Raw genomic sequence first — 21,207 nt, 5'->3', positions numbered from 1 at the left:
TAAATAAAAAGCTGATGACTAGCTCCTCTATGAGCAGCACAAAGTCAATGAAGCACTTATTTTTGAGACCGTTCTACAAGATGCAAATGAACAAGGGTAGGGGGTCACCGCAAGTGTAATGATGCTTAAAAAACAAACAAATAAAAACTGATCATATGATTGGGTGAAGAATTCATGCAATATCAGGCAAGATGTAACTGTGCCACAAAGCCCACCCCAACCTTCAAAAAAAAAAAACCCTTAAACTGACTGTCCAAAAAAAGAAAGAAGACACCCTTTAATAAATCTGTACAACCAAAATACATTTGGGATCTACATCTAGTTACATTATTAAGGTTATATACATGGCCACCCCCATCCATATATTATCTTTACGAGCAGACTTCATTCAAACCCAAACAACAACATAAGACTGAACTGGAAAAAGAAATATCACATCACACAACCCATTAAAAACAATCTGCCACCAAACCATCATTTCAGATCATTAGTCTCACTAGAATCTCTATCTGATGTGCCAAGCTGTCCCGGACTGGTCTGTGGATCTGAGCTACAGGAAAACAGATGCCCTCAAAAAGATAGAGCTAAAACCTGCCTGCTTCATAGCATATTGATTTATCTATTCATTTATGACTAAAAAAAAATTATTTTGGAATTTCAAACCTTATTATGCTTTTGGTGTGATTCATTAGCATGTAAAACAATCCTTCAACAATGGCATTGTATGACTCTGTAATACAAAAACAGACAAGCAAGAGGATGGACGTAAACCCCACTATCCAATATTCTCATATAATAGAACAAAGGCTCTCAGTACACTTTGGCCTCTTCACTGAAGAGAGCTAGACTATTCCATCAATAAAGATCTGTTCGAAGGTTTTTAGGTGGGATAGAGTTCTAAGAAATAGGAGCAATGCTGTGGTGTACCTTCTTTCCCCTTTTATCTGCATTTACTGCCTGCATTTCCTCTGGAGGGAAAAATGAAAAGCAGATAAAAAAAAAAAAAATAATAATAATAATAAAAAGTCCTGTTTATTACACCTCTCATTTTACCCTTGTGTACGCATCATGCTGCAACTTTTAATTCATTGAGAAAATGGAAAACTAGATTTTATACAAGATACCATATTCTCTTCTTGCAAAATAAATGGAGACTTTGTGCCCGCTTCGATCGGGAGGAAGTGTTGGCTGATCCGCAGCGTCGCTGCACAGTTTCTAGTCGATTTTCACATTTGTGTAGATCTTCCTCACAAAGGCACTTGTTCCCATGTAACCCACCGCTCCTAAAAACAAAGATAAAGAGAAAAAGATGTCAATCACCTTCCCATACAGCAACATTTTTGTCTGCATGAACCAGAAGCTGCTGCCGACTTTTTATTTCAGTATAGTGACGTATATCCATCTGAAAAGAATATTGAATATCATCTCTCACTCGCAGCAAACTAACGGTTGGAGGGGCGTGGTTAAGCATATTCTGCCCAATCATTTTGTTTTCTTGTACTCACCACACATGATTCCCAGTGCAGTACTGAACACAGCCATGTAGCCAAAATAGAATGATGTCTGAAATAAGCCATACATCCAATTAAAAAAAACAAGACCACACAAATAAACATAACCAAATAACAAATCAACACAAATCCAATAAATAAATCAATTTAATAACGAAATCATGCATTTCGAGTGGCTGGGGTTACAGAGCTTTTCATTTAAGAGAAAACTTTTTATAGAAAATAGCAGCTAGGAAATTCTGCAAAACATTTTTATGGTGCATAAAAAGAAAGGAAATCATGCATTTCGAGTGGCTGGGGGTGAGTAAATGAGTTTTAAATTTAGAGCATTCGTATAATGACATTTGAGGAAAAGGAAAACAAAACTCACTTTGTTTTGAAGAAATAGTAGTAGAAGGAGTACATGTAAACATAAACGGCTGTTGACGCTTGACCTGAAATTGTCCACTGCCTGAACAAAAAAACAAAAAAAAAAGTTTTTACATTGATCTTAAAAACATTACTATCATTTAGTCTCATCATCTGGTTAAGCTGCATTCACCACCCTACAACACATTTAAACGCCTCTGTGGTCTGATCCCAAGGGAGGATGGATGTGGAAAAGCAAATTAAACTGCATGAGCAAAACAGCAGTATAAATATGGCAACATGGCAAGTAAATGCTCCCTTACCATCTGTAGTCTTCTGCATTGAGAAAGAAAAGTAGGTACAGACGATGGTCACACAGACTGTAACAATGCACAGGATCACCACGCACCAGCAATGCATCATAAATCCCCTATACACATAGTAAATCTTGTAGGCCCAGAAAGAAGATGTGGAAGATGAAGTACCCTGAAGGAAGATGAGAGGAAGTTTTTAATCTTATATTCATAGTAGTTATGGGTATAAATATAAATGCAGAACCAATGTACAGACTTACATCTCAATGAATATTGACCCGAATGGAAGGATGCCACCTAGACACACAATAACCGCCGGCTCCATAAACCTGCCAATCAGAGGCACATTTAGTAACAAGACAATTTATTTATAACTAATCTAAACCATCATTTTATCTAATAAAAATTACATTTTACATAGAAAACATTTACAATTTTTACATTCAAATTACTTGGATCATATCTGCATATATTATGTTATCACAGAAAAAAAATGAAACAAAGACACAATGGTGGATATTGCACAATATCAAGGCAACTGGCATGTTTGAGACAGTCTGTGATGTTGAAATATTGGATGAGGTTTATACCATTTCGTTCTCCGGGATAGGTCTGGGTACAGCATTGACTCATTTGGCTGGCCAGAAAGGTTCCTTCCCAGCAATTGTTCCCCACTTTTCTATTACAAAGAAACATGCAGCACACTGCACCCTATCGAAACAAATGAAAATATACATTTTTTCAGATGCAACAAGATTTTTCAAGCAAATGCTTTAAGACTGCTATTATTTGTAATATCAGAAAGAAACTAAATAATGACACTAGTAAACCAAATTCTGAGGTCCCAATATAACATGATACAAGTGACTTTCTTTAATTACAGAGTAGTTTGATCTCAGGTAAAATCAGCACCTGAGATTGACTTGTACATATAAACATAAATGTTGTAGGTTCCTAAACAGGTCATTCTCACAAAAGATAAATTTTCATTGATTTTTCCATTAATGTAATGAAAAAAATTTAAAAAAAAAAAAAAAACAATAGTTTTAAGAGGTCATTAATGAAAAAGATATTAAGGGTCCTGTTAAAATACTGATGCAGGCAAAAGGGCCACAAGAAATGCTACTTTTGTGTGTCTTTGAAGAAAATAGATAGTAGTAGAAGACGAGTACATGTCACATAAAGGCTGGTGACGCTGGCAGTGTGAGAAAGCCTTGTCCACTCACACGCAAAAAAAGCCATAAGCTAAAAAAAAAAGTTCTGCAAAACATTACATAAAAGAAAGGAAATCATGATTTCGAAAGTGGCTGGGGGTGGCAGAGAGATTTAGAGCATTCGTATAATGACATTTGAGGAAAAGGAAAACAAAACTCACTTTGTTTTGAAGAAATAGTAGTAGAAGGAGTACATGTAAACATAAACGGCTGTTGACGCTGCAGAGAGAAAGCTTGTCCACTGCCTGAACAAAAAAACAAAAAAAAGTTCAAAATTACATTGATCTTAAAACAATTACTATCATTTAGTCTCATCATCTGGTTAAGCTGCATTCACCACCCTACAACACATTTAAACGCCTCTGTGGTCTGATCCCAAGGGAGGATGGATGTGGAAACAAATTAAACTGCATGAGCAAAACAGCAGTATAAATATGGCAACATGGCAAGTAAATGCTCCTTACCATCTGTAGTCTTCTGCATTGAGAAGAAAGTAGGTACAGACGATGGTCACACAGACTGTAACAATGCACAGGATCACCAGCACCAGCATCATAAATCCATACACATAGTAAATCTTGTAGGCCCAGAAAGATGTGAAGATGAAGTACCTGAAGGAAGATGAGAGGAAGTTTTTAATCTTATATTCATAGTAGTTATGGGTATAAATATAAATGCAGAACCAATGTACAGACTTACATCTCAATGAATATTGACCCGAATGGAAGGATGCCACCTAGACACACAATAACCGCCGGCTCCATAAACCTGCCAATCAGAGGAACATTTAGTAACAAGACAGATTTATTTATAACTATCTATAACCATCATTTTATCTAATAAAAATTACATTTTACATAGAAAACATTTACAATTTTTACATTCAAATTACTTGGATCATATCTGCATATATTATGTTATCACAGAAAACAAAAATGAAACAAAGACACAATGGTGGATATTGCACAATATCAAGGCAACTGAGCATGTTTGAGACAGTCTGTGATGTGTGAATATTGGATGAGGTTACCATTTCTTCTCCGGGATAGGTCTGGGTACAGCATTGACTCTACAAGGAAAGTTTGGCTGGCCAGAAAGGTTCCTTCCCAGAATTGTCCCCACCAGGTTCAGAGGTAGAATTACAAAGAAACAGATGCAGCACACTGCAACCTGATCGAACAAATGAGAAATATGACATTTTTTCAGATGCAACAAGAGTCTTACCAAGCAAATAATGCTTTAAGACTGCTAGGGATTATTTGTAATATCAAGAGGATTAGAAACTAAATAATGACACTAGTGCGTTTTCAACCAAATTCTGAGGTCCAATATAACATATACAAGTGACTTTCTTTAATTACATAGTAGTTGATCTCAGTTGTAAAATCAGCCTGAGATTGACTTGTACATAAACATAAATGTAGGCATGTAGGTCTAGACCCTATACAGGTCCTTCTCAAAAAATTAGCATATTGTGAAAAAGTTCATTATTTTCCATAATGTAATGAAAAAAATTAAACTTTCATATATTTTAGATTCATTGCACACCAACTGAAAAGGTCTTTTATTGTTTTAATACTGATAATTTTGGCATACAGCTCATGAAAACACGAAATTCCTATCTCAAAAATTAGCATATTTCATCCGACCAATAAAAGAAAAGTGTTTTTAATACAAAAAAAGTCAACCTTCAAATAATTATGTTCAGTTATGCACTCAATACTTGGTCGGGAATCCTTTTGCAGAAATGACTGCTTCAATGCGGCGTGGCATGGAGGCAATCAGCCTGTGGCACTGCTGAGGTGTTATGGAGGCCCACTGATAGATCCTTCAGGGTGTCAAGCTCATCCAGAGTGTTGGGTCTTGCGTCTCACATTTCTCTTCACAATATCCCACAGATTCTCTATGGGGTTCAGGTCAGGAGAGTTGGCAGGCCAATTGAGCACAGTAATACCATGGTCAGTAAACCATTTACCAGTGGTTTTGGCACTGTGAGCAGGTGCCAGGTCGTGCTGAAAAACGAAATCTTCATCTCCATAAAGCTTTCCAGCAGATGGAAGCATGAAGTGCTCCAAAATCTCCTGATAGCTAGCTGCATTGACCCTGCCCTTGATAAAACACAGTGGACCAACACCAGCAGCTGACATGGCACCATCACTGACTGTGGGGTACTTGACCACTGGACTTCAGGCATTTTGCCATTTCCTTCTCCCCAGTCTTCCTCCAGACTCTGGCACATTTTCCGAATGACATGCAAAATTTGCTTTCATCCGAAAAAAGTACTTTGGACCACTGAGCAACAGTCCAGTGCTGCTTCTCTGTAGCCCAGGTCAGGCGCTTCTGCCCGCTGTTTCTGGTTCAAAAGCACACGCCTGTGCACGGTGGCTCTGGATGTTTCTACTCCAGACTCAGTCCACTGCTTCCGCAGGTCCCCCAAGGTCTGGAATAGGTCCTTCTCCAACAATCTTCCTCAGGGTCCGGTCACCTCTTCTCGTTGTGCAGCGTTTTTTGCCACACTTTTTCCTTCCCACAACTTCCCACTGAGGTGCCTTGATACAGCACTCTGGGAACAGCCTATTCGTTCAGAAATTTCTTTCTGTGTCACCCTCTCGCTTGAGTGTTTCAATGATGGCCTTCTGGACAGCAGTCAGGTCGGCAGTCTTACCCATGATTGCGGTTTTGAGTAATGAACCAGGCTGGGAGTTTTTAAAAGCCTCAGGAATAGTTAATTAGTTGATTCAGATCAGGTTAATAGCTCGTTTTTAGAGAACCTTTTCATGATATGCTAATTTTTGGAGATAGGAATTTTGGGTTTTTCAGACTGTGTGCCAAAATCATCAGTATTAAAACAATAAAAGACCTGAAATTTTTCAGTTGGTGTGCAATGAATCTAAAATATATGAAAGTTTAATTTTTATCATTACATTATGGAAAATAATGAACTTTTTCACAATATGCTAATTTTTTGAGAAGGACCTGTATAAGGCAGATGAGGAACTCACCATGGTGCCGAATGGGATGGCTCTGGAGGCATGGTAGTAGATAGCGATGAAGTTGATGAAGAATGCTGTGCCACACACCATGGCAGGGATCAGAAAAGCTCCTATGAACATCTGTTTTATCCATCTCCTCCCTGTACAAATTATGTAAAATAGTTGAAAGAAACAACAAGAAGAAACTAAAAAAGCACATACTTTCACCTTCTGTAATTCCTTGGACACCTTGGATAGGCTATATTAAAGGCTCTGATATACTTCTGGCGAAATTAAAGAATCAAATGATGTGACCACATTTCTTAAAGGTGCCCTATAATGCCTTTTTACAAATTGTAAAATAAGTCTCTGATGTCCCCAGAGTGTGAATGTGAAGTTTTAGCTCAAAATACCCCACAAATAATTTTGTATAGCTTGTTGAAATTGACACTTTTAGGATATGAGCCAAAACGCGCCGTTTTTGTGTTTGTTGTGGATTATTAAAAAAAAGGAGTGGGTGGATTTTTACCATTATAGGCTGGTTGTTTCCACACACTGAGGCCACACAACTGTGTTCAAACACCTTATAAAAGTGATTTTTGCATTCTATGGCACCTTTAAAAAAAAAAAAAAAATTGGGCCAAAATGACCTTCATTTCAGAAATTCTAAACAGATTGCCAAAGCAAACTTTACAGAAAGATTTGCTCCTACTGCCAAATACTGCCAAATAGGTACATGTGGCTCTGAGGATCCCCCTTCCTTGACATGGAAATCTTCTCTGGTGTATTACTTTTGTTCAGTACGTCGAGGTTTGAAGCAAGTAAAAAAGCATGAACACACCAGAGAGGCCCTTTATAGTAGAAACCGAAGTTTTAATTCTAATTGAAAGACACTAGCACCGTTTTTCATGCTTAATGCTGTAAAGCTGCTTGCTTTAAAGCAATCTATTGTATAAGGTGCTATATCAATAAACGTGACGTGACTTGAGTGCCAAATTGCAGAGCTGAGTAAACATATCTGTGATAGCTATGATCAGATTCTTTCTGCTGTTTTCTAACTCCTGTCATTCTTGTTGTGTTTTTATTTTTTTATTGAGAAGAAAGTGAACAGCACATCAATGTGGATGCCATCAGTATACTGCGTTTTTTCTTCTTCTTTTTTTTTTTTTTTTTTTTTACAAAGAATCAAAAATAACTTTGCTTTGAGTATATCTGGGCCTAAAATGCTTACATGCATAACTTATGTATAGCTTACACTGTAAAAAATGTTATTTGGAGCTTTCCTTATTGCAACTGTTGCACATATTAGTTTGCATACCTCCTTGTTTTGCATATAGACTTCCACCAAAGTAGCCGTTGACTGGAGATGTGGCAGCATAAACAAATATGGCTGTACTCAGCATGGACCCTCTCCTACAAAGGCAAACATAAAATTCCTTTGATAGGCACTTAAGGAAATGTGTACACTAGATGTTATCTAGGACCTTAAGATCTGTTAAATGCCCAAATGTATACTGGGATTATGCATAGTCATTTTTGTCACCGCTCTGTACATGATAATTAAACAATACATAGTCAAGTAGTTTATGACTGCCCTGATAATCATAGGTGAAACTCACTCTGTATACAAGTCCTCAATCATAGCCACAATTATGACAATGAGGGAGACAGAGAAGATCTGACAGCCAGAGCCAATGAGGGAGGAGAAGATCAGCGGATGGCTGGACGGCCTGAACACATCACCATGAACCTGCTTCCATCCATATTCATCACCAAGATCACGATCCTGATAGCAAGATAAAGAAAAAAAAACATCATACGAGTTTGACAAAATGCAGAGAGCAAGATAACAACCCTGAGAGAAATGTAGCATTAAATTATAGAGCGGTTACCAGAACTAAAACACATCAGTCACTGTAAGGTTGTGAATCAAATAATTAATCACAGACATGCATAAATTAAAATGTGATGGGGTTTGAAAGGCTCATTTAATAAAGTATTTCAAAAGTTCTCTCTAAGTGATCACCATGTCATCCATTTCCTCTTCTTTGCTGTATCTGGCGTAGTCTTTCCTTAATGTCCTCATCAGGATCATTGAAACAAGGCCAACCAGGAAAATCACCATCATGAAAGAGTTGAATATTGAGAACCAGTGAATCTGTCAGGTAAAAAACAACACACACACCAAAATGAATAAATAAATAAATTCAATTTATCATTCAGCACATTTGACATCGGTTGGGAAAATGTTATCAAACAAAATGTGGCACTTACTCGGTGTTGAAAGAAGGATGGATCAAGGTACTTGTCAAATCTATCCTCAAATTTCACATCAGATTTCTTCCACTTCACCTGTAAGATCACCAAAAAGATTGTAATTTTATACATATGTATGAGAGCTATCTAAGGAGCTAAGGAAGGAAACACTGCCTTCTTTCACACAATAAGCATTAATATACATTTTGTATGGGCAAAACAGCTAAAAATGTTAACAATATAGGAAAACAAAACTAAAGACAAACCACACGAAATTGAATTTTAAGTGCCAATTTAACAAGTATGCGTAAATATTAGCAGGTTTCTGGGGCTCAGGAAAGCTTTACTCACCGAGTATGACATGGGAATTCTTGTGTTTGGCACAAGCTTGACCTTCCCCTCGCTGGTCAGGTTAACATCCACAATTCTATTCCCATTCTGTCCAATCTCCAGCTTTTTGTAAGTCCAGAGATAATAGTCCTCACCATTCTCGTCAGCTTCACCAACAATTCCTTAAATAAGCCCACAAAACAATTTTCAATTAAGAATGAAGGTAAAAACTTCACATAATGTCAACAGTGTATTTTCAGTTTAAATAAACAAATAAATTAAATCAAACTAAATTAAATCAAAATAGACATTGTTTACTCAATATCTGTCTCTGGTCTTACTGGCAATGATTCAGTTCTGTATGTTATTCTTTCATCAAAATGTAAACTTTTTTCTACCTCTGAAATGACTGGAATAACCACTAATATCACAGCCTAACATTTTATAACCCAACCCTAACAGATGAGTCGGCTGTATTTCTTCTTGAATATTGTGTAAATGCTTCACATCACAGACATTAAACGCTTTGTGAATACCATTTCACATTGTCGTTTAAAGTAAAGAACCAATAAAAACATTTTCAAGCTTTTGAGACAAACTTACTATTATGCATATCAGATCAAATGCAGTATTATCTCTCTATAGTTCTATCTGCTTCAAAAATCATAAAAGCAACAAAACATTTTTTAAAAAAAAAAACATATAGCTCACTCAGATGCCAGTTAAAGCCTATTTTTTCCTCCTTCACATAATCAAATATCCTTAATTCATCATGAGCAACTAATAGAACACTTATTAATCATACTGCTCTTTCAGAACAAATGGTTTTACAACAATAACACCAAGGCTACATTTCATTAGTACTGTTGAGAAGTAATGGTTTGTTAAAATGTCCCCTGGAGGGAGACAGCGTATTTAAAATACTTTAATAAACTGATTTCCCTTTCAGGCACTCAAAGGTCTGCCTCTTTTTTTTTTTTTTTTTTTTGAGAATTAGGTAATGGCTTAGAAACATTATCTGAGGTACAAGATCATTTAAACAGAGTGAGAAGATGGTCAGTGGATGGGAAGCTTCCAGAAAAAGTAAATAGCTATTTTGTCAGCTCACAATGGATCTCAAACAGCTTTCTAAAGCATTTCTGTTCCAGCATCCCTGTTAACTTGAGTCCCCCACCTGCTGCTCTCACACAAGCGGTTTGATGTGAAGAACGATGTGTAGGCTCCAAGATGACATTGAAAGGGGCCAGTTTCTAGAGCACCTAGAATTATGGTGGCTTTATCTCTCAGAAGGTCTGCTGAAGTGTCTTTTGGAAATGTGGACTTGCTTTGCACACAAACATTTTCTGATTAACCACTCAGCAGCTTGATGGAGGATGGGTCAGAGCTGAGTGAGCTGTGTTAAGGGGTTGCTAGTACCCTCCAGAATCACCAAAGATGACTAGATGGAGACTCTCAACCTAAAGGTGGGCATCCATTGCATCTCGTTGAGTGCAAGAACACCTCTAAAATTAGTGTCCAATGCATTCTTATCATTGGTGAGGTGTACAAAGTCACCAGTTGGTAACCTTGTCTCTGCACACCCGCACAGAAATGATGGGCCCAAACAAGAACAATGTCATACGCACCAGAATTTTAATCACGTTTCGGTGAAAGTCACTCATGAACAAAAAGCCTCATCTGGTCTTTCTGATGACTAAAATTATCATCATATAACTATTCATAATTTTTGTTGTTTGTACTAACAGATTTGTCTCGCATCTTTTTATACCCTTCACAACTGCTGTCTCAATTACACACTTTCTAAGCTGAACAATTATTTTTAACTAAAATTATAAAAAAATAACTTTCTGAAAGTGAAATCAAGCTGAAATCAATTAAAATATAAAAAAATAAATGCAAAATTAACCTGCATTTTTTATTTTTTTTTATATTGCCTTGGCAAATAACTTAAAAAAACAACAACATATTTTTGTGGCCAACACGAACATGAGCAAAATCTGTGTAAGGAACCTTTTTGCCCTCAAGCAAAACCCCTGAACGTGTATTTTCCTATTGAAATCACTAATGCTTGATTTGTCAAGCAATGGTTAATGTGACTGCACTTTTACTCAATAACACCATGTACAAAACAGGAAAAATCTGAAAACAAACCAGTGCCAGGGTTTTGAAAAGAGCAGACTTGCCACTTTGGCTTCCTGCTTGCTTACCCCAGATGGGAAGGTCATCTATGTACATTTGGTACCAGTAGTGGTTCTTGATGGCATAGACAAATGCATCTCTTTTAGGTTTGTCAAGTTCAATGTCACAGTAGGTTGTCTGCAGCACCTCCTCTGTAAAAACAAATCCACATTGCATTCTTACAACCACCACAAAAGCAATAATACTTACTAACCAACAAAAACATGAACTACTAACTTAATTTTATAGTACTACTGTTTAATACCTTTGCATTTGAAAAGATCATTTGAATAGGTTAAAGGGATACTCCACCCCAAAATGAAAATGTTGTCATTTATCACTTACCCCCATGTCTTTCCAAACCTGTAAAAGCTTTGTTTGTCTTCGGAGCACACTTTAAGATATTTTGGATGAAAACCAGGAGGCCTGTGACTGTCCCATAGACTGCCAAGTAAATAACAGTGTCAAGGTCCATAAAAGGTATGAAAGTCACACAAGGATGCGCTGTTTGCTTTCAAATCAAAGCTAAATACATGTAGAAACAGCGCATCCTTGTTGCGCAGATGATACAGAAGAGCAAACGCAGCATACGTGATATGGAGAGACACAGAGGAGACTGTTGTAAAAGGAATTGTTGAATTAAGTCGTTATTTTTGTTTTCTTTGCTTACAAAAAGTGTTCCCGTCGCTTCATATAACCCAGATTGCACGTCTGATGGCAGATGGAGTATTCTGACGACGACTTTCACACCTTTTATGGACCTTGACACTGCTATTTACTTGGCAGTCTATGGGACAGTCACAGGCCTCCCGTTTTTCATCCAAAATATCTTAAATTGTGTTCCGAAGACGAACGGAGCTTTTATGGGTTTGGACCGACATGGGGGTAAGTGATTAATGACAAAATTTTCATTTTGGGGTGGAGTATCCCTTTAACCGACTTGACATATTAACATGCGACCATACCTTTGTACTTGATGTCCAGACCGCTGAACTCCAATTCAACCCCCTGCAGCGCCTCTCCTAACGTCTCATGATAGTGACTAATAGTTTTCTTGGTGCCCACGCAGAACGGTAGGGAGAAGTACTTATAGGTCTCCTGTCTGTTGTGATAAGGGCCCACTGTGTTCATCCATAGAACCACCTCCTCTTTATCCGTGTACTGCAGAAGAAAGAGAGCAGTCATCAGCTACCTGTTTCAAATATCAGCATCTACTTCTTTGTGATGTTAATTCAACTCCAGGATGGCACCATTTGAAAGTTTTAAAATAAACAAAAACTAGACTGCATTTTGTCCTTAAACAATTCTTCAGATAGAGCAAACTAATATAATCACATCTGAATCAATACACACACACACAGTCTGCTGTCCAGGGCTCAAGCACACCCATAAAAATTGCATCATTGATTCATGATGAAGTCACCTGGCAGAAAAGAGATTTTAAAAATTGAGACAAACAAAATGATGTGATATTGCCAAACCCTCAAGCAAAAGCAAAATAAAATCTGAGACCATGCTTGAAGGAAAAACTGCTTCAAAAAAGAAAACCGGTTCACCTGTTTAACATTACACTAAAGTCTTTAGTTAAAATCTATGCGTCCTCCAAGTGGACATGCAAGCAAATTTTATTCAACACTGTTAAAAAAAAAAAAAAAGAACAAAAGATAATGGATAAATCTAAAGAGTTACAGATAACTGACTGTACTGCAATTCCTGCAATACACATACTACCAGACATTTCCAGTGGAGAAAACTAGAAACCCATATGATGTACTACATAAACAACACAAAAACATGTGCTTAAAATGTTCAACCAACTAGTGAATCATGTAAACTGCATTAAGTTATCATTACTAACAAGGGAAGAACTATAGACTGCTCACTAATATACATATTCAAAAGCTGCTGTCAAACCAGTTTTTAAAATATACAGAATAAAGTACACAGAACCTATGACACAGACTTTTTGAAGCAATCCTTTTGTCACCTTTCAGTGGTTATTAATATCCTATTGTATGTTTAACAAGGTTTCTTATTCATAATGAGAGACCCTTTCCCCTTAGGCAAATAATAAGATGTTAGACATAACAGGTCATCCACTAGACATGAAATGTAATTGATCCAGGGATGTAGATGATCTCGATACAGAATGAAGATTTCTTGTTCTTTTTTGGGGGGGGGGGGTGAACTATCCCTTTAATTCTTTGAAATAAGAGTCTAAAGAATCACAGCAAAGGTGTGAACCTGGAAATCAGGTAGTGTTACACTGTTCCTATCTGAATCTAAAGGGCAATACAACAGCACTCACGACACTGGATGCACTGGTCTAAATAAAATGAACATGAGAATAAGAGGAAGAGAAGACAGCTGCATGTTTTTATCCATGAAACCTTAAACACTGTCTCCCACACTCAGAGGTATTCTCACTGGCATCGGTTTGAATGAAAAAGAGCCTGTAAACGATCAGAAGTCCCCAGATCTCTTGAGACAGCATATATATATATATATATATAAATAAATAAATGACCATATTTTTATGTACTTTATTTTATCATCACAGATTATGTGTGGTACTGAATATTTCCAGTAATTTTTATGTACTTTATTTTATCATCACAGATTATGTGTGGTACTGAATATTTCCAGTAATGTTATGAAAGCTGTGAAAAGGAAAATCCAATCTTAGTAAATACCCATAATCAACTTGTCTAAACTGATCATGAGTCATATACCACAGTTGTTCATATTCTATTCAGTAGTGAGAATATACCTGCCAACATCTGAAATCCTGACAGGAGAACAACATTCAAATGCTACCCCCCAAAAAAAAGTGAAAAAAAAGTGAAAGTGACGTGACACACAGCCAAGTATGGTGACCCATACTCGGAATTCGTGCTCTTCTTTTTAACCCATCCAAAGTGCACACACACAGCAGTGAACACACACACACACCGTGAACACACACCCGGAGCAGTGGGCAGCCATTTATGCTGCGGCGCCCAGGGGGGCAGTTGGGGGTTCGGTGCCTTGCTCAAGGGCACCTCAGTCGTGGTATTGAGGGTGGAGAGAGCGCTGTACATTCACTCCCCCCACCTACAATTCCTGCCGGCCCGAGACTCGAACTCACAACCCTTGGATTGCAAGTCTGACTCTCTAACCATTAGGCCACGACTTTCCCCACGACTTCCCCCAAAATGCTGTCTAAGTAGGTCCTAACACATATGACATTTAGACACACCATGGCACTTAAAATCACAATGAAACGAAAGAATCAACAGATATTTTATGTATTGGATTACACCTGAGTGTAACAGTTTATTGAAAAATAAACTGGGGGTGGGTTATCGAAAAAAGTGTAGGGCGGTGTCTTGGTTCTCTGTATCCTTTGTTGACTGAAAGTGACGTAATGTGTAGCCAAGTATTGTGTCCCATACCCGGAATTTATGCTCTGCATTTAACCCATCCAAGTGCACACACACAGCAGTGAGTAGTGAACACAAACATATCGTGAACACACACCCGGAGCAGTGGGCAGCCATTTTTTTTGCTGCGGCACACGGGGAGCAGATGGGGGTTCAGTGCCTTGAAGGTGGAAGAGAGCGCTGGTCATTCACTCCCCCATCGACAATCCCTGCCGGTACCAAGACTCAAACCCGTGACCTTTGGGTTACAAGTCCGACTTTCTAACCATTAGGCCACCACTGGATTTTGAGATGTGGGCGTTACACTCCAAAGTGGAGGAAGACGAATGTGAGCTCGTTATAACATTTTGTTTAAACATCACAAGGTCAGAAGAAAGAAAGAAAAGAAACAGATGAATTGTTCACAATAAGATCTATAACATAAGATCTAAATATTATGCACTTGAATTTTTGATTCATGCCAACATTAAAGTTGTCTCAGATCCAAAGCAAACATTGTTATTAGTACTGCACACTGCAAAAAAAATGTATATAATATATTACTTTTTTCAGAGTTTGAAAAGGCTACGATAAAGACTTAATTGCTTAACTGTTAGCTGCATTACATAAAAAAAAAATCTTAAATTTCATGTAACTGTACTGAATATTTTTTTTGTTTGTTTATGCTGTAAATATATACTGGATTATGATAATGTTATGTGTTACCCAGGGCTCTGTCATTGTACAATTAATTACTGATCACAGAAATTATGCAGCCTTCCATTATACCTACCATTTTACTGCAACAAACACATTTTATTAGCTCAGACAGGCTGGTACACTGACATATTATGATTAAATGCCATGGAGCTAGGAACTGTAAAATATAGTTACCAAAATGCCAAATCACACTGTGTTTGTAAGGTAACATTCTAGCAAGCAAAGCTGCTTTTTACTATAAATGTAACCATTTTTTACAGTGTGTCAGTCATAAAAACATGGACAAACCGGATATGTATGTACAGACTTTATACAGTGTATGGTACAAACGGACATATTTTAGCTTACGACGGTTAGCCGACCCTTCAGAGTAAGCTCAGGCATAGACAAAAGAAACACACAGTACACGAAACACATTGAAAGGTTATGCCTGGAATAACATTATACTTATCATACATCATAGGAGGAGAAGAACCCAATTATTGCGAGCACTGCCATGCTATTTGCACAACGTAATGTAATGGGATAGCTGATGCTAAGCTAGCCACGTAGTTTGTGATGTGCTTAGCATTTCTAACACAGACACGGGACAATGAATCGGTCACCGAGTCCACTGGTTTGGATTTACTTCTGTCCGTTGCTGTTAGACACTTTTGTCAGAACAACCAGCCCGATATCTATCGTCTCTCGAGACTACACACCGAACACAAGAGGGCTTCTCGGCCCGCGGTTTATCTTACCTTGTGGTCGTGTTCATCTGCGCGAACTAGCAGCAGTGAACTAAAAACAGTCGTCAGGACCACCACTTCAACCGTCCACCAGCAGAGCCCCATGATTTTGTAGAGAAAATTCTGCGACTAATTTGGGATGGTATCTTTTTTGGGGGGGCTATCCCACCTTCCTTCTTCCTGGTTCTATGACAGTGGTTGTCTTAAGATGCACATATGCGAGTTTGTCGTAAAACTGTTCAGCGAGTTCTCAGCGCGTTTTTCGCTGATTGGTGGGAAGAGGTCACGTGGGTAACTTGGACCTATCGCTGGAGAGAGCGATGACTCAACGTTGAGGAAGGAAACCCTCCTCTTCGCCACCCATGGCCACGTCATCTGAGAAGCGGTGGAAAGGCCGGCTGATCAGCAGGATGTAAAACCCACTTCAGCGTTCATTGATAGAAACTTCAAACAATTAATTAAAATCTTACGCATAATCAGCAAATTTGTCACTGTTAGTTTAAAACTACTTAAAATTTTACATGTAAAAATAGCTTCAGAGAGCTGCCATATTAGCCTATTATTCGGGTTTTGGACAAGGCAGTTTTCTTGGGGTTGTTTTTCCTTTCAGGGGTTGTTTTTCCTTTCAGGGCCGCGTCTGGCCAAATGGGTGCCCTAAGCAGAATTGTAAAGTTGTGCCCCCTCCCCTAAATATTATGGAAATAAAATAATAATAATAATAATAATAATAATAATAATAATAATAATAATAATAATAATAATAATAATAATAAACACTATAGGGGTCAAAATAGAACTTTAAAAAAACATAAAAGTAAATAAATAATTAAATTGTAATTAAATTGCAGTTGTAGCTCTACAGCAAAAAATAAATAAGTTTTTTAAAATACATGTACACATTAAATATTTTTAAAGCATTAAATATTATTAAAATAAACTATGTGCAAATAGCATATTTTCTTATCGATAGATCCTATTTACACTAAGTGAAAATAGCATATTTTTCGAAGTGATATATGCCATTTACACCAAGTGCTAGCTATAGATTTCATTTACACTATAAAATGCTATTTATACTACTTATTTCATAGTGGCAATTATCTGCATCTCAATATTGTAGTAAATTATAAAACAGAATGCAATAACGTATTGAGTGTAAATTATAATTTTAATAAAAAAAAAAATAAAAAATGGATGACCGACCTTATTTAGACGATAAAGCCCTCCCTACACATACCCTACCCCATACTTTATTTTCAACTTTTCTATTATTTCCTTCTATTAACGACTAAATCACTCGCTTTACCATCAAAGTCACTGGAACTGTCACTTGTTGATAGTCTTTTGTAGCGTTGACTATCCCAATCACCATATATAGTGAGTATAATTAGCTAGTATAGTATAATTAGCTTCTGCCAACAATGTGGCCTATTTGCACTTAATTTGCACTTAGTGTAAATAGACACTCCTAAAATCAACACTGATCTGCTGGAGCTTTACAAATGCACACTCCTGCTTTTTCTGGAGACAAAGTCATCAATGAGCTCATCATATTATTATTATTAAAACATGAATTAACATTAATAAATGTTATTAACGTCAACAGTCAAAAAAGTTTCACAGGAATATAATATTTTGCGCAACCTGTCATGCCCACCGGAGTCTCGTCAATAGGTCAAGCATGTGCTGATAGCTCTGAAGTAGCCTAAACTAACCCTGAAACATAACCTACTTTATGGAATATGCCCACTTTGTTTTGGGAGAGCTAGTGTAGCATTTTTGCCAATACCTAATTACATTTACATCTAGTCATTTAGCAGACGCTTACTTACAAATATGCAGCAGCAACTTACAAATGAGGACAATAAAAGCAGTCCACACACACACACACACACACACACACACACACACACACACACACACACACACACACACACACACACACACACACACACACACACAATCTTAGGGTTAGAAGTCAAACTCTCTAACCACTAGGCCACGATTAGCTGATTGGCATGTCACCATATTCTAATTTGTTGGTTTTTGTTAAATGTGAGCCAAAATCATCACAATTAAAAGAACCAAAGACTTAAACTACTTCAGTCTGTGTGAACTGAATTTATTTAATAATTAACCTAAATTACACACAGCTGAAAACAATGACAATGAGTTTAATAGGCAATGTGAGCAGAGTAAGGGGAATCATGAGAGATGCAGTCTGGGTAAACAAACAAACTATAACCCAGAAGGAGTGCCCTCTGGTGATTATTATGGGCACTCCAGCAGATGGCTGTGACAGTACCTCCGCTTTAAGGAGCAGATTCCAGATGCTCAAAAAAAAAAAAAAAAAATCAGGCAAGCAGGCAGCTCAGCAATGGTCTCCTTGACCGTAACAGGGCATACTAAGAGTTCAGGAGTGAACTTATAGACTGGAACAGATTCTGAGGGCTCCCAGACTGGAGCAGACTCTGGAGCGGACTCTGTAGGCTCTGGGACTGGAGCGGGCTCTGGAGTGGACTCTGAAGACTCCGGACTGAACTGGGCACTGGAGTGCACTCTGTAGGCTCCCGGACTGGAGTGGGTTTGTGAGTGGACTCTGTAGGCTCCGGGACTGGAGCGGGCTCTGGAGTGGACTCTGAAGACTCCGGACTGAACTGGGCTCTGGAGTGGACTCTGTAGGCTCTGGGACTGGAGCGGGCTCTGGAGTGGACTCTGAAGACTCCGGACTGAACTGGGCACTGGAGTGCACTCTGTAGGCTCCCGGACTGGAGTGGGTTTGTGAGTGGACTCTGTAGGCTCCGGGACTATCATCTCACAGACCGCAGACTCTGAAGACTCCGGACTGAACTGGGCTCTGGAGTGGACTCTGTAGGCTCCTGGACTGGAGCGGGTTTGTGAGTGGACACTGTAGGCTCCGGGACTGGAGCAGGCTCTGGAGTGGACTCTGTAGGCTCCTGGACTGGAGCGGGTTCATGAGTGGACTCTGAAGCGGCCTATGCTTGCAGAATAGCCATGAGGTGAAAGGCAAAGACAGCTTTCTTTATGGCGGCAGCAGCGAAATCAGGCGGCTCTGTAGCAACCTTTGGGACCACCGGAGTCAGGTCCTCCAGGACCACCGGAGTCAGGACCTCCAGGACCAACAGACCTGGGACCACAGGAGCGGACTTTGGAACTACAGGTGTAGACTTAGCTGCCCTCCTCCTTCTCGACTGCCGCTTGAGCATGGGAATGATTGAATGATCCTTGGCTTGACTAGACGAGGGAGGTATGGATGGGACAGTCCCTGCAGGTGGACTCTGGTGGTGGTAATTTACCTTTACCTCCTTGCAGAGCTGCAAGTACCTGGAGAAGTTCCAGAAATCCAACAACTTCACCCGTTCCATCTCCCAATGCAGAAGGGGTTCATCCAAACAAAAGATTAAAAATGACTTTAAAGGGTTAGTTCACCCAAAAATAAAAATTAGGGCTGCGTTTTACTCACCCCCGAGGCATCCTAGGTGTATATCTTTTCAGACGAATCCAGTCGGAGTTATATTAAAAATTGTCTTTGATCTTTCAAGCTCTATTATTGCAGTCAGTGGGTGTTGCATTGCAATGGTAGAGCTTGAAAGATCCAAGACAATTTTTAATATAACTCCGACTGGATTCACTGGATTTCTGTGAGACGTGCGTGTTGCTTTCTTTAACGTTCCACCTGGAAACAAAGATACCGTGCACCAAACTCCCTCACAAAAGAAGAAAGCCATGGTGTTTACAACTGTGCCGACGAGCGCTTATCAGGATCAACTAAACGCTGGATTTTCAAAAGTATGTGAAATATTTAAAGTAGAATCTTTAAAAAATGTCAGAGAGTTTTACACACCGGTCTGTTATTGTGGCGACATTTCCACGCCTCAAAACGTGACAATGAATGAAACGAACTGTGATTGGTTGTTTAAAACATGGGTCAAATGGCCTCATGGGCGGGTCTTGGCCAATGAAAGCTGCCATGAATTCCAGACCTTCAGTCTGAAGGTTTGGCTACATGAGACTACTCCAGACCTTGAAGACAGACCTGTCCTTCAGGGAGCAGAATTTTGTCCCTCATACTGCTGAATCAATAATGGCTTCAGTCTTCTGTCATGGGATGACTCTGGAAAAGAAGATCCTAGCGCAGTTTATTATTCCAAATAATAATCCAAAAATTTAGGAAAAAAACAACGCAAAACACAAGATAATCGTGAACATGAGCAGATAACAGAAAACAAAACAACCAATATATATACACAAACTATAACCCAGAAGGAGTGCCCTCTGGTGACTGTTATGGCCACTCCAGCAGATGGTTGTGACAAGATGTGCTTTTAACAGATACACCAAGATCTGCATGATTAAAAGGCATATCCCACCTGGACAAGGCTAGCACGTTTATTAAGTGGCTTTCAACATTATTCTCCCTTATTCTCTTAATTACAATTCTGTTGAGTAAATACACATATTCAGTAGAATCTAAGTATTCTTATTATACAGCTTAGATATCTTAGAACTATGTTGCAGGCCAAATGTGTTTGTAAAGCAACCTTCTAGAATGCTAAATTAAAAATCATAAGTTGCCCACACAAAAAAAAAAACCTAGACACTGGGTCAAGAAACTATACAACTGATTTTATTACGCATTGTGAAAAAGTTTTCACTGCAGTCTTGAAAGAAATGAATGTTACAAATATTAACTAGACAATAAATTCTGTAAACTTTACTTCAGACATTACAATGTTTTATATCCAAGAAGTGCATACAACAACTAAATTTACAGTTATAGCACCAGATGCACAGCTATTTAGCCAGTTATTAGTTGGTTTATCCTCCTCCTGTGTGTGTGTCTCTCATGTCATCAGTGACTGCATAAACTCCTTGTAATGAAGAAAACAGGCATTTATTCTGCTGCCACTTTCTAATATTTTTCTGTAATTTATTGATGTATGTCCAACATTAGCAACAAGACATAGCCTACTCCTCAAAAGTAACTAATTATTTTTCACTGTTACTTTTTATGGAAAGTAGTTTTTCCTCTAAAGCCTTCATCTCTTACGAAAAATTATCTGAAATCTTTAAATAAGTAATATTGAGATGAATAAAACTTTTTCTGAACATGACATCACCTTATGATATTTGGCAAACCAGGGTCTTTATAAACCACAATAAAAATATACAAAAGATACACAAAAAAGTACTACCATAACAACACCATCATAT

At 38.2% G+C, this 21,207-nt stretch overlaps 1 protein-coding gene and 1 long non-coding RNA gene across 2 annotated transcripts; both read right to left on the bottom strand.

The window, feature by feature from the left end:
• Nucleotides 1-252: 252 nt before the first annotated feature.
• On the bottom strand, nucleotides 253-16,239 carry LOC109101185 (transmembrane 9 superfamily member 3). The gene is made up of 15 exons (XM_042768816.1): nucleotides 15,985-16,239; nucleotides 12,089-12,284; nucleotides 11,153-11,275; nucleotides 8,967-9,127; nucleotides 8,634-8,711; nucleotides 8,386-8,517; nucleotides 7,979-8,145; nucleotides 7,678-7,772; nucleotides 6,390-6,520; nucleotides 4,418-4,557; nucleotides 4,087-4,155; nucleotides 3,852-3,998; nucleotides 3,549-3,632; nucleotides 1,506-1,582; nucleotides 253-1,283 (listed from the first exon to the last, which is right to left on the bottom strand). The coding sequence occupies exons 1-15, from the start codon at nucleotides 16,075-16,077 to the stop codon at nucleotides 1,216-1,218; spliced, it is 1,761 nt and encodes a 586-aa protein (XP_042624750.1). The 5' UTR covers nucleotides 16,078-16,239; the 3' UTR covers nucleotides 253-1,215.
• Nucleotides 16,240-20,598: 4,359 nt separating this feature from the next.
• Nucleotides 20,599-21,152, bottom strand: LOC122147208. The gene is made up of 2 exons (XR_006161490.1): nucleotides 21,114-21,152; nucleotides 20,599-20,864 (listed from the first exon to the last, which is right to left on the bottom strand). It is a non-coding gene; the product is annotated as an uncharacterized LOC122147208 (long non-coding RNA).
• Nucleotides 21,153-21,207: the final 55 nt, after the last annotated feature.

Source organism: Cyprinus carpio, chromosome A13 (assembly GCF_018340385.1).
Source record: "Cyprinus carpio isolate SPL01 chromosome A13, ASM1834038v1, whole genome shotgun sequence".
Lineage (NCBI taxonomy): Eukaryota > Metazoa > Chordata > Actinopteri > Cypriniformes > Cyprinidae > Cyprinus > Cyprinus carpio.
This window is presented reverse-complemented; position numbering and strand designations above follow the sequence as displayed.

Excerpts from the sequence above, each read along its gene's own strand:
- LOC109101185 (XM_042768816.1), bottom strand. The coding sequence starts at position 16,077 with ATGGGGCTCTGCTGGTGGACGGTTGAAGTGGTGGTCCTGACGACTGTT. Across the intron at positions 7,773-7,978 it reads ATTGAGGACTTGTATACAGA|GAGAGGGTCCATGCTGAGTA; the intron begins GTGAGTTTCACC and ends TTGCCTTTGTAG. Across the intron at positions 6,521-7,677 it reads TCTATATGCAAAACAAGGAG|GGAGGAGATGGATAAAACAG; the intron begins GTATGCAAACTA and ends TAATTTGTACAG.